The 14,259-nt window shown below is 43.2% G+C and overlaps 1 protein-coding gene across 2 annotated transcripts in view; it reads right to left on the bottom strand.

The window, feature by feature from the left end:
* Nucleotides 1-3,738: 3,738 nt before the first annotated feature.
* Nucleotides 3,739-14,259, bottom strand: part of Aplf (aprataxin and PNKP like factor) — a 48,646-nt gene continuing 38,125 nt past the window's right edge. For both annotated transcript variants that reach the window (XM_016003053.3, XM_042273573.2), the window contains 2 exons: nucleotides 9,947-9,993; nucleotides 3,739-5,048 (listed from right to left, as the gene is read on the bottom strand). In XM_016003053.3, the coding sequence (XP_015858539.1) occupies nucleotides 4,834-5,048; nucleotides 9,947-9,993 (262 nt within the window). In that variant the 3' untranslated portion in view covers nucleotides 3,739-4,833. The remainder of the gene's footprint in view (nucleotides 5,049-9,946; nucleotides 9,994-14,259) is intronic.

Raw genomic sequence — 14,259 nt, 5'->3', positions numbered from 1 at the left:
TAAACCTTTTAAAATCCATCAGTTCAATTGGAGCCCAGATATTTTGTGTAGCCATTTGATCAGGCATCTGCTGTACGGTTACAGGATAAATTAAGGATGACTGTGTGAAAACAGGCTTTCTTTCTGTAACCTTATGATCCGAACTTGAACCAACTTCACTGTTAAAATTAACAGGTTTTTCTAAAGCTGTTATCCTGGCACTTAAATCGACTATCTTTTTAAATAGTAAAATGAGAATAAGCATGGTGATAAACTGCATAATTCCCATAATACTCATCTTTTCATATAGTTGTTCCATTGTCAGACTGCCTAAAATTTCAAAAACCCAATTTTCTTCCAATGTACACAGAAAACCCATTTTTTTTAATGTGGAAAAAATTTGTCTTTTAAATAGTTTCCTTTATGACTTACCAAATCTGCGTAGAACAGTAGAAATCCGAGCGAATTTCAAAAGAGCCACCTAGTGTCCTAGGTGTGAATCCAGAGAGAGAGAGAGAGAGAGAGAAACAGAGAGACAGAGAGAAAGCAAGAGAGAAAGCGAAAGCGAAAGCGAAAGTGAAAGTGAAAGCGAAGGGGAAGCCGGCTAAAGCTTAAAGCCAGCCACTTGTTCCCTCTTGAGCCGAGTCAAGGCTTGGCTTTACAGGCAGGGGCCCTGTTTAGCAGGGCAGGCCTGAGCTGTTTGTAGCACTGGCTTTAAGCAAGCAGCTCACAGTCCAGCCTGAGCCCAAGCAGACCTGGGCCGGGGCTAGGGAGCCGGCTGCTCCGGCTAGGGAGCCGGCCCCAAGCAGTTTTTAATGGATTCTTGTCACGTTGGGCGCCAGATGTAGATGTAACCAATCGTCTTTTTAAAATAAGAAACACAGAGCCAATGTAAAAGAGAAAGCCGAGAGGTCAGAGCTCAGAGATAAAATCTTACCTCCTGCAGTGCTCCTAGCTTCCCCGAGAGAGGGAGGTACTTCCTGTGTCCCTGTTTAAATAATCTTTCTGTTCTGCCTTCTCATTGGTTGTAAACCCAACCACATGACTGCCTCATCACTGCCTGTAAGTACCGCCCTCCAGGTCTTAAAGGTGTATGTCTCCAATACTGGCTGTATCCCTGAACACACAGAAATCTACCTAGTTCTTCTAACCACCACGCTCTTACTATGGCTCTAATAGCTCTGACCCCAGGGCAACTTTATTTATTAACATAAAATTAAAATAACATTTCAGTACAAATAAAATATCACCACACAAAAACCTCTGTCCTGATGGAGCTTACATCCTAAAGGAGAAAAGAAAACCTAAATTACACACTGTGGAAAGAAGTCGCGTTACAGAAAAGCTGAGTGTGAGGAGGGGATCAGGAGTGTCAGGTGGTGGATGCAGAGATACTGATACTGGGTGGCTCATGAAGGCATTAGGCATTTAGACTAATTCCTGAGGAAGTGAACAAGTATCCTGTAGCACGAATCTTAAAAGGTCTTGTTAATAAAAACAAACCTGGAGCTGGGTATTGGGGTGAATGCTGGAAGATCAGAGAAGCAGAACAAGCCACAGCTTCCTCACCTCGACAGTTCCTCAGCTGATCCTGTTTCCTCAGACTGGAAGCCTCTGAGTCCTCATCCAAATAGATCTCAGCTGAACTGCTGCTCAAAAGCCGAAAAGCTTAACCAACCTAGTTCCTGGTTTTCATGCCTTATATACCTTTCTGCCATCACTTCCTGGGATTAAAGGCATGAGTCACCATGCGTGGCGGTTTCCAGTGTGGCTTTAAACTCATAGAGATCCGGATGGATCTCTGCCTCCCAAGTGATAGGATTAAAGGTGTGTGTGCCACCATTTTCTGGCCTCTGTATCTAGTGGCTGTTCTGTTCTCTGACCCCAGATAAGTTTATTAGGGTGCACAGTATTTTGGGGAACACAATATCACCACAGTATCCCAAGAAGCTTGTGCACACATCACAAACACCGCTGTGTTCTCGCTGTACTGCTAGTGTAAGACAAAGGCAAGGTCTAGAACACAACTCAGCACTAATGAAGTAAGATAATATGTATTATGTAATTACATCAGGACGGCAAATGTTAACGTCAACCACCACAATTATTACCACTTCTCTTTCTCGTGTTTAGAGGTGGAACTGTACAGGTTGGGAGGACTAGCAGAAAGATTCCCTCCCCAACGAGACTCCTAACCAACAAGGAGAACACCATAAGGAAGGGCTGGATGCAGCTTGTGGGTGTGTGGTTCCCCTTCACTGTGCAAACTGAACTCTGCAGATTAATGTAAAGAAAGGTACCATCCATTTGTTCTTAGCTTTGCATTACCATTCTATGCTCACAGTTGCTATGTTTCTGTTACAATGAATATTTGCAATCACTACCATCTTTACAAAAAGTCTTGTATAAAGAAAGCCATCTGGAACCAAATGACAATGTACTAAATAACCAAGTATCCCCCATATTCTTGTCTCCAGCTTCCCTAGGTCCTAGAAAACCCTCCTCCTCTCAAAAGATCAACTAAACACATTTGCTGCAAAAATTAAACCTAAGTGAGACACAGGAAATAACTCTATGATCAAGGCTGGGACAAGTTTAAATTCACTGAACACTGCGTTGGACAGCATTGGTTCTCAACTGATGTTTAGGATAATCTTTTTTTTTTTCTTTCTTTTCTTTTGGTTTTTCAAGACAAGGTTTCTCTATGTAATAGCCCTAGCTGTCCCAAAACTCCCTTTGAAGACAAGGCTGGCCTTGAACTCAGAGATCTACCTGCCTTTGCCTCCTAAGTGCTGTGATTAAAGGAATGTACCACCATGGCCTGGCTAAGACAATTACTTTTTAAAAACAGGTTTTTAAGCTGGGCGTGATGATACATTCGGAGGCAGAGGCAGGACCATCTCTGTGAGTTCAAGGCCAACCTGGTCTACATAATGAGTTCCAGGACAGCCAGGGTTACACAGAAAGACTCTGTCTCAAAATAAACAGACAGGCAGGCAGACAGACAGATAAGCAAGCAATATTGCTTTTGAGCTGGGGATGTGGCTCAGCTTATAGGGTATTTGCATAGGACCCAGGATTCAACTCCCAGCACTGCATAAATCAAGTGTGATGGTACATGTCTATAATCCAGTACCCATGGTATGGAGACAAAAATAAGGCTATATCCAAGGCCCTCAAGAATAGAGATAACAGAAGGTATGAGTGTTAATCTTGGTTGGTCAACTTGATTGGACCTAGGATTAGTTAAGGCATGTGTCTCTGGGAAGGTCTGTGAAGGTATCTCCCAGAGTCCCCATCCTCACCCCTCCCCTCTCCGCCATTCCCGCTCCAGGCGGCTGCCACCCAAAGGTACAGATCTAAGGCTATGGGGCAAGGAATGCGGCTTCTGTCACCCATCTTCACTTCCTGTTGTGAGCATGTCAACCCACTCCCCCTCTGCTGCAGCCCATCCTTTATCAACACTCTGATCTCCATTCTTTGGCCTTCTAAAGTGCAACAAGGATCAGCAGCTCTCTGGAATCCTCTAGGCTACCAGCGCTGGAACGGGGCTGCTGAGGACTTCACCCAGCCGCATGTACTGGGCAGCTTCTGGTCCTCTGCCTCTCCAGGGCAAAGGCAGCCATGTGGACTACCCAGCCCTCACCATGTCAGCCAATCTTATAAATCCCCCTACAGCATATTCCTATCAGTTGTGGTCTTCTAGAGAACCTAAGGCAGAAGGGAAAAACAAGTTTGCAAATAAATCAAAGTAACTAATAAGAGTATAGAGAAATGTTTATTTTGTCCTTTAGTTTAAGTAAAATTTAACATTGTACAATTACATGGAGAGACTCATATATACTAAGAAACCATACTCAACACCTTCTGTTCTTCTAAGACGCACATTTTATTTCCTCTTAAAGCATGGCACGGTGCTTCCAGCTTGCTGCTTCATGGTTGATACACCCCGGCTCTGTGTGCAGACTCTGCTCACAGTGGAAACTGAGCTCCTAGAAACTAAGCTGCCTAAAATGAAGAGTTACTGAGAGCTTGGTTCAAGGGCAGGAGTGAGGAGATGTACCTCATTAACTTGGAGCAGGGGCTTCTTCAGAGGCCAGAACCCTAACCATGGCAGGGAACTTTCCCCTCTCAGCCAAGCTGAGGAGACTCTCTGAGAAAACTATGGCTAGAAGCCTTTCTGCAGCCTAAGTGTGAAGCTACACAGTGCAAGTGAGGTAGTCAAGAAGGGGCATGATGTGAGAACAGCTGAAGTTGTGGGATGTGCAGAAAGCATTTCCCTGCAAGGTGAGCATCGCTTCCCTATGGGATAACAGGATCATTTCCAGCATCGGTTGGTTCATAATTTCCCCAGGATTCAAAGGACAAAAGCAGTGAATGAATCACAAAGCTACGGATTCAAAGGACAAAAGCATGAATGAAATCACAAGCCACATCTAATGAATTAGAAAAATACCAGACACTGCATGGCTGTGATTTTGTTCAAGTCGAGCTTCGGGAGGGACTCTAAACAGCAGTGGAGGGCTATGCCTCCCACTGCTCTGCAGTCGCCTGGATAAGCTTGCATAGTACACTACAAAGGTCAAAGGTGTGTACAACCTATGGCTTTTATTGGCAGTATGAAAAGTGTATGAAAAATATCAGTCCCTGCCTAACCCCATGACCTGCTTCCACTGACAGATGAATTAAACAGGCACCCAAACAGGCAATCAGATAAAGTCCACCAATTTCACTGATGGCTGGTGTTTCAATGTTTCAAGTGCAGAGAACTATTACAAGTAATTACAACTACTCAGTTTCTGGAAGTTTCCCATAAAGAAAAAGCAAATCTGAGTTTTATATTATTGTAGAAAGTTACTTTTTCCTCTTCATAAACCTTTTTGCTTCTTTCAAAAGCTCTTCCACATCTTCCTTCTCCTCATCATCCTCTCCTGGCTGCCAGTCTGAATCCTCATCTGTCGGCTCATATCCTTCTTCCTCGTCCTCATCATCCTCGGCAAAGCTGTCATTTGGGTCCTTCTCACTGGGCTGCCCAACATCATCACTATCTTCATCTAGAGCCACTCTGACTGAAAAGCAGAACATTGCAAACAACACATCAGTCACTACTCAAGCTGGGGTGAGGGATGTCCATAGTAAAATGTCTCCCTGCAGCAAGAACTAATTACTATATAGCCTACTACTTTAAGTTTTAGAACAGGTACAGAAGTGATTATTTGTTTCTTATTATTCTAACTCTCCACAGTGTGAGATCCTGTGACTAGCCTGGCCTGTGAGAGTCAAAGCAATGGTCCCTAGTAAGACCATGCTGTCCAGACCTTCACCCCAGCTATGCTATGTCCTGCCCCTTGCTGATAGGATTACTCTCCCATCCCCACTAACTCAGCCAAAGGTCAAGTGGTGGCAGTACGTGTCACTTGTGAGTAGATGCTTGGAAACTAAGAACCAACTGGGAAGCCTTTTCTCTGGAAACCTCGGTGACAGAGGGCAATCCCCAAGCAGCAGGAGCTTAGGAAGGTCCTGTCAGGCCTGGATTCTCTCCAGACTGTCCCAGGCCCATCTGCCTTTCCTCTGATCTTGGACTCCAAACTGCTGTAGGGAAAGGTTTCCTAACAGACTCCCCAACTTTGTTCTTACTCTTTCAGACTCTGAATGATCTCTCAAAGTAGGGACTAATTCTCTGATGAACTTTACTTCATCTAATGGAATTAAGTATTTTTTAAATCTATAAAGTAATTAAATTATTTCAAAGATCCTCCATAACTCTATAATCATTTTAAAGCCAAAATAGGAATCTTCACTATCTCTACAAATCAGTGAAACAGTGTGAACTGTAAAAATGTACTGGCAGCTTGACTACTTGAAGACAGAAAGCAGAAATAAGCTGCCGTTTATTTTTACCAACTGATGGAAAACACTTCACTACCGTGATGGTGAAACACCTTTTAGAAAAAGCAATAAACTACAAGTTTGACTTCCCATTGTTCACCAGGCCGTATTAGGATGCGGCCATGTCGGCCTCTAAGCCTGCAGGAAAATGTTGGCCTTCTCTAATTCTCTAATTACTCTAATTCTGCAGAGGAAGCTGTAAGAATAGCACGACATAATAAGAATTGTACGAGTAGCAGACCAATTCTGGGGCTGGGGACACAGCTCAGTGGCAGAGCTCCTGCCTAGCACAAACCACGGGGTGAGTTTCCAAGGAGAATCATTCCAATGCTGCTACGCATGCTTCATAGCAGATTAACAGCTTAATTCTTCAGGTTTTATCTTCCTTCTTCTTTCCCATAAATATTATTTGGAACAAATACCTCTAGAGAAGGAAAATTTACTATATGCTATAATAATATTTTTAATAATGTTTCATTTTACAACTAAAGACTGACTTTTTCTTTCTTTCTTTCTTTCTTTCTTTCTTTCTTTCTTTCTTTCTTTCTTCCTTCCTTCCTTCCTTCCTTCCTTCCTTCCTTCCTTCCTTCCTTCCTTCCTTCCTTCCTTCCTTTTTTTTTTTTTTTCTTTTTTTTTGATTTTTCAAGATAGGGTCTGTCAACAGCCCTGGCTGTCCTGAAACTCACTTTGTAGACCAGGCTGGCCTCGAACTCAAAGAGGTCTGCCTGTCTCTGCCTCCTGAGTGCTTAGTTGGTTCTTTTTAATGTACCAAGACGGCAGTGGGCTTTCACACTTGTAAACTCCTGTTGCACTTCATCACCCCACTGCACCAGCTGACAGCCCACCCTCCTTCATCCTCTCAGCCCTTCCCGTCTAAGCAGCAGCTTGAATCGCAGGTGAGCCCTGTTGCTCTTCTTGAATCACTTTCTTTCTAGATCTTGGGGTTCCATTTCTTGGGAGAACGAGGGAACATATCAGTGTGTGCACACCACTCCAGAAGTTCAGAAACTTTACAGCAGCTCTCAGTAATCACTGTGAGTTCTTGAAATAGCATCAGTTGCCTAGAAGGATGCATACCTCATAGTGAGGGGCTTGAAAGAACAACTCCGAAAGTCATATGTGAATGTTGGCGATAACTGCTTTGACATGCCATCAAAAGGTAGGGCAGCGGCAATACGACAAAGTTTCCCTGGCACTGATTTCTCGTGCATTCACTGTCTTGTGCTAAACCTCTAGCACTCTGAAAATGTGTGGAAAGCTGGTAAGACATCACATTGGCTAGATACAGAAGAAACGCAGCCGATGGCAACAGAACAATACACAAGCAATGCAACCCTTTAGCAGCAACACGTAGAAAAACTCTGGACCCAGCATTTCAGGAGGGCTACAACAGAGAAACTAAATCCCAGAGTTTAAGCGGTTGCTTTAATGCTGATACTATGCTATACTGTATCATCTTATGTGGTCAGGAGTGTCCACCTCAAATGCAATATGTTTAATTTTTTTTTAAAAAAGAAACAAAAATGGACCTAGTTCTTCCTCCTTACTTCTACTATGTGGAATGCCATCTTCATTCTCCTGATCACCTGCACTACCATCCAAGGCCATGGCTGTTTCCTTTCCCTCATGCTGGCCTTCATTCCATGGCACATCAGTGGGCAAGTCCTATTGATTCTTTCAAGATCTCTTAGCTTTGTGGTACTTCTCATATCCCTGTGACCTTCCTCACACAGAAGACACATGACACGTGAAAAAATGAGTGTGTGAAGAAATACATATATGAGCTTAGGAGCTGGATAATGATAAACGTTAAACATTTGGGAGATAAGAAAAACAACTGTCAGAATTCTGTCTTAGATATCTCTGAATTAGGAACTATGAGACTCTAACCTTTAACTTAATATTTAAAGTATTCAGACCCACAAGTTGCAGAGGAGGAAAAGGTGTTCTGATTACATCAGCACACAGAGATTCCCAAGAGTTCAGAGTTGCTCCCTTCTTACAGCTGTCCTAAGATCTCCAGGGGAGCTTGAAGCCAGTTCTCTCTCTCTCTCTCTCTCTCTCTCTCTCTCTCTCTCTCTCTCTCTCTCTCTCTCTCTCTCTCTCTCACACACACACACACACACACACACACGTCCTATGATAAAGCCTGATTTGTCACTGGGCACAGTAAGAGACTAATAGCAACAATAATGAAATGGAATAAATAAAACAACAGTAGTTAAAGCTTATGAGTTACTTATTTCGGGACTTTTCTATTTGCTGCCTTCAGACAAATACTGGCTGCAAGTAACTGAAACAGTGGGCAGTGATACCCAGTTAAACAGCGGTCTAAATGTGTGTGCTTTTGTGTTGTTAATAAGAAAAGGTGGCTGTCCAATACAAAAAAATTCTTTAAACATTCACTGTTGAATGTTGTAATTATATTAATCTCAAAAAATATTTTAAGTTCACAGTTCTAAACTATATTCTTCATTTAGAAAACACTTCCAAAAATCCCAACAAACTTTTCAAAGACTATTCAGACATTTTAAACTATGCTATATGATGCATATTGACAGCTTTTAGGTAAATAGCTCCTATTTCTGTAAAGATACACAAATGTCTTTTTTTAAAAGATTTTATTTATTTGTTTATTATGTATTCAGTGTTCTGGCTGCATGTATGCGTACACACCAGAAGAGGGCACCAGATCTCATTATAGATGGTGGTGAGCCACCATGTGGTTGCTGGGAATTGAACTCAGGACCTCTGGAAGACCAGCCAGTGCTCTTAACCTCTGAGCCATCTCTCCAGCCCCACAAATGTCTTTATATGGGACAATATATTGGCATAATCTGCCAATAAAATAGTTAAATAAATATTACATTATTGCTGGAAAATCATTAAATCCAACCCAGTAAAGAGATTCTGTCATGCCCCAGAGCCTGCTAGCCAAGACAAAGCTGTCCGTTTATGTCTAGAGCACTAACACACTTGAGCGGTCAACAAAGAGGTTCTTGGTGGGTTTTTCTCCTTGCGAGTTATCTTCATGGTTTGGTCACAAGCTGGTTTACACACATAGACACACAGTCCTGACAGCACATGCTCTTCTCCCCCTCCTCATGGGCACAGACACTATCTGCTGACGTAGTCTTTCCTATATATACATGACCCAAAGAAACTGAGGTTTATTGAAAGGAAAATTCTTTTTTTCCCCCCTAGGAAAATTCTTAAAGAGCTCGAAACCAGGTAAAATAATGGTCAACTGGACAGCTACACGTTTACACTCTAACAGGATGCCCACAGTCCCAGTGGTACTGGAGAAGGTTCACGCTCTGGTTCAGAATAATAACCAGCTACGGTGATTGGCTCAAAGGGAAGATTTGGTCTAGGCTAGTTCAAGGAGGGAAATTCAGCCCTTCTAAGAATCATGAATCAGAAGTTGTTCATTCTTTCCTCAGATGTCAGCACTGATTCTACTGTCCCAGCTTAATAAGGGTGTAAAAATTCCTCTAGTTGAGAGGAAATACCTGGAGAAGGAACAGTCCTCTACGACAGAATGATGAAAGGAAATGAGGAACATGCTGAACGTAATAACCAGCCAACACAATAAGCACTGTGCAAACCAGGCCGCCCTCGGGCTCTTCTGTTACGGAAGTCAGTACGCTTTCATCACTGCTCACACCAGTTTCTATTTTGTTCTCACATACTTAAAAACAAAAGATGCCTAAAAGACACAGGAACATCATATACTGCTGGGTTATGACTGGGAAAAGCATTTGCTATATATAAGCTTACAATTTTTTCCTTTATTTGGACAGGAAACTGTTATGCTGCCCAAACTGGCCTTAGACTTCAGGCAATCCTCCTGCCTCAGCCTCCCAAGTGTTGGAATTCTAGGTTATGAGCTATCATACTCAGCTTCTGAAAGTTCATTTTGAAAAAATGAACTAAAAACTCATTAAAAATAACCTAGGAGAAATAATTCAAATCAGCAACAATAATTCACAAAAGCAACAGTATTTTCTAAATAACTGGTTTAATGGGAGAATTACTCACAGGTTTCTTCTGAGTTTACCGAAGTATAGTTACTTACCTGGAAGTGCACTGTGTCTGTATTCCATCTTGTGCTGGGGGTTCTTCCTGAAAAAGAAAAGGAGGCAAAAATAGGCCAGGGTTCCCCAAAGACTGAAAAGTGCTAGGATGGTAAAGTGCGTGCTCAGTAACCCAGAAATAAAGTGAGGGCCACGCAGCACCTTATGGAAGGATCTGTCCCCTGCCCCTGCCCCTCCTTCCCGCCTTTCCACCCCTCCTCTGCCTCCATCATCATCTTCATCACCGCCTGACGGCCAGGCATGTGCCGCTCTGCCCAGCAGTGTTCGCCTTCTCGCTGCAGGAGTGACTGAGTGTGCATCCCTGCCAGGTTAGTACTTCTGAACTCGAGAAACGCAGCACAGAGAAGGCAGACAACTTAATGAACTGGATTTAGGAGCTTCATAATAATCAGTGACTAAATCTTCCACTTACAAATTACAGCACCAATGTAAAAATGTTCTTTTTTATCAGCTAAAACCTGTGCACTTCGTTAAAATGTTCCACAATAAAATTATATCTTTAAAGGACTATGATTTTCCTCTTCTGTGCCTCTGAAACTACTAGATAAAACAAATAATTTCTAATTATATGGAACCATCTCATATAAACAGTGGTTTCCTGGTTCTCAGCATTACCTAATATTTCATATCTGCTCCAAGTATTTTCCTTATTCCAGGCAATTGGAAGTCATTATAAAAACATAACTTCAAGTTAAGTAATAAGATTTAGAAAAATACAATGTCATTGCATGTAAGTTGTAATGAGTTTTATTTGATTTTAGTTAATTTAGTTAAATTATAGCTAACTTGACTAGCATATCGAACAACACAAATTTCAAACAAACAAACAAATACGGTAGAGCTCCCTGCTCACTCAAGAGCAATTTAAAATTGATTTTTTTAAAAACTCCCTCCTGCCAGGCGGTGGTGGCACACACTTTAATCCTAGCGTGAATCCCAGCACCCGGGAGGCAAGCCAGGTGGATCTCTGTGAGTTCGAGGCCAGCTTGGTCTACAGAGTGAGTTCCAGGACAGGCACCAAAACTACACAAAGAAACCCTGTCTTGAGCCCACCCCCCCCACCCCCCAAAACAAACCTCCCTCCATAAAACATCTTCTACTGACCCTTAAGAAAAGTAACAGTTCTATCGACGGGAATGTCACTATTGAAAGGAGGGTAGGGATTAACACGAGGAACACCGATCAGAATCCTGGCCCAAACACCCTCGCACAGGCTAAGCGTCAGTGTTCTCACAAGTCTGAGGAAGGGCTAACAACAGAGCCCACACGCGGTGGAGACTGCAGCTTCGTGGGTGGAGAGGCACTGCCAGGCACAGTTCCAGCATCAGCCAGACTCCTCCCAGGCCAGCCCCGGGCCAGGCGTCTGTGCAGTCCTTGATGCTCGTGCCCCTTTTCCTCAACTTCTCCTGGGGGTGAGCATTAGACAGTGCAAGAGGGCAACTGTACAGCTAATTAGAGTCCTAACTCAACAGGCTGGGGCTGGGAACGATCTACCTAAGACGGCGGGGTAATTAACCTACACCTGACCTTCTGCTGGAGCGGAAACTTTGAGCCTGAGAAAAACGAACAAGACACCTGACATGTGCCCCCAGAGCCGCAAACAGCAAAGCGTCGGCACCTTCCCTACTGAACACGCTGGAGCAGGCGACTGACTCGTAAACTCAGTTCTTGTCAGTGCTGAGCATCAGGGAAGAAGGAACGGATAAAAAGGCATGAACACCAAAGATCTCCCTCCTCCATCTAGGAAAAAGATTACTGAAAAAGATTACTGGGCAGCTCAGGAGTTTTGTTAGTTTTTATTTAAAAAATTTCAAACCTACAAAAATGAAAGAATAGGCTACTGACAAATGTTCCTTCATCTTCTCTCCCCTCCCTTCCCCTCCCTTTCTGTCCACTTCCTCCCTCCTCTCTCCCTCCCTCCCTTCCTTTTCTTTTCTTCACAAGTGCTGGAAATCAAACCCAGGGACTTGAACATGCCAGACAAGTGCTCTAACCACTGAACTACAACCCCAGCTGGTAAGTATTATTTTCTACATGGATCACTTATTATTTTATCATTATCTGGGGTCATTTGAAACTTGAAGTGTTTTTTTTTTTTTTTTTTTTTTTTCCTTTTTCCTGTGAACATGTTTGTTTCAGGTACCAAGGGGTCTTCCCCCCTTAATAATAGTTGAGCAAGATCATTGAAAAGTCAAATATGGTCTTAGTTGTTTATTACTTGAGTGTCTTTCAAAGTCTGGTTTAGAAATGCCAAGTACCTAAACGTTGGGATTTAAAAACAAGTGAAGGAACTGAACCAAAAGCTTAGGCTGGCTGGTGTGGCTGGCTTGCTGGCTAAGGGTGAAGCGGACTGTAACTTTCAAAGGGAAGAAGAAGATGCAGTGGCCTAAGATGGGGTGCAGTGGCCAGCACTGCGGCTCCACAATCACTCCTGCATCTGGTCTCTTCCCCCATCTTCCCTTCCCTGGGTCTCTCTACTCGATGGCTGGATGGAAAGCACTTCCATTTCCTCTCCGACCTGGCTATCTTCACAGGGCTCTCTTCGAACTCCTTCCCTGGTAGCTTGACCAATGCTGAAGGTCAACACCCAGTGTGGTTCAGCATGGATTTTTCTAGAGGGTTCCTGAACAGGACAGCATCCATGACTACAAAAGCCACAGATTCAAACAGGAACCTTCCGATGAGGGGTCCCCCTCCCCTGCCCTGCCCCATCACTGGGACATGATCCACGACCCAGAAGACAGCTTCCCCAGCACCTGCATTGCTTCATGGGCTCCAAGATCCATGTCTGGTTAAATGAAATCCACTCAGCATTGAGTCCGCTGTGACCCCAAGAAAACATCATGCTGACTGAGTGGGGCCCACAGAGGCTCCCTAGTAAGGCCTTACTCCAGGTCGGAGAGTCTGAGCTTGCTTTACTCAGCAGGGCTGCATAATGGGATGATTTGGCCAAGGGTGTGGTTACCAGGGGTTTTGAAGGGTCTACACTTGTTGGTACTTTATACTTCGACCTTGGGGGAAGCTCCTCCCCTTGCTGATGCATAAAAAGCCCATCATGATTAAACTCGGGGCAGCTGGGTATTGACCCAGGGCCCTCCCGAAGCTATCCTGTTTCTCTGTCTTTCTCTTTGTCTAGGCCTTTATTTATTTCTATCTAATACTTCTTCATTCCTCACACTCCTCCCTGCAAGAACCCTTCAACAGGTCGGAGCTGGCCTCTGACAACTGAAGAAATAAGAAAGGCTGCTCACTCTCAACTCTCTTACTCATTATAACGTGTGAAATCTCAGAGCAAAAAGGCAAAGAAATAAAAGGGATACAAACAGGAGAGGAAGAAGCCAAACTAGCCTCTTTGTTAGTGATATGGTCCTCTCTTTAAGAGACCCTACTGCACCTCCACCACAAGACTTACAGTGGGAAGGTCCAGCAAAGTAGCAGGGTATAAAATCAAAATCAAATGAGCAGCTTTCTACACACCAAAAGTGAACATGCAGAAAAAGAAGTTGGGAAAATAACCCAGTCACAGCAGCTGTGAAAAGTACCTAAACCACCAATGTGGAAGAGGCAGACAGCTCTCACTTACCCATTTTATAACTTTTCCAGTGAGAAAAAGTTTTTTAAGACAGAAAATGCTAGCAGGGTTAAAGAAAAAAGACAAACATACAAGTTAAGAGCTTTAAAAATTCTGAAGTTATTGAGTACTGAACTCAGTAACAAAAACAGAATAAAATCAGTGAGAATGTAGAAAATCTGAGTAACACCACAACACATGATCAAATCAACAGAGAAACTAGCTTGGAGCATTTGCAGACTAGAAACTTAAGTACCCTTGGTATGTTCAATAAAAACAGGCCATGTGCAACAACTTACAGTGGCCAGTAGATTCAGTCAGTAATATGTACTCAGTTTCCTAAAAAAACAAAATGGCTGTCTGCATTAAAGCTCTTTAGGTTTGGGATTACTTTCTTCTGTAATCTGGTTAAATTCAAGTCTATTCACACATTAAACAAGGTTTCAAAATACCAAGAATCCTTTCTGTCAATGTAATATGCTTGCTGCTTGGTTGGGGAGACATTCTGGTAAAGATTGTGGTATGGAGAGGTCTACTCTGCCTGACAGAGGGGAGGGTGACAGTGTGGACATGCAGAGGGGAGGCTCTCATGTTCTTCAGCTGCCACTGAGTTCCGGGCATTGACAAGAGGGGTGGATTAGCGGGAGCTGAGGAATCAGACAGAAATAGAGATAACATCCCCAATAGACTTACATATCACATCTCAGAGTCTTCATAGAGTAT

This window comes from Peromyscus maniculatus, chromosome 3 (assembly GCF_049852395.1).
Source record: "Peromyscus maniculatus bairdii isolate BWxNUB_F1_BW_parent chromosome 3, HU_Pman_BW_mat_3.1, whole genome shotgun sequence".
Taxonomy (NCBI): domain Eukaryota; kingdom Metazoa; phylum Chordata; class Mammalia; order Rodentia; family Cricetidae; genus Peromyscus; species Peromyscus maniculatus.
The sequence above is the reverse complement of the archived record's forward strand: the minus strand, read 5'-3'. Positions and strand labels throughout refer to the sequence as shown.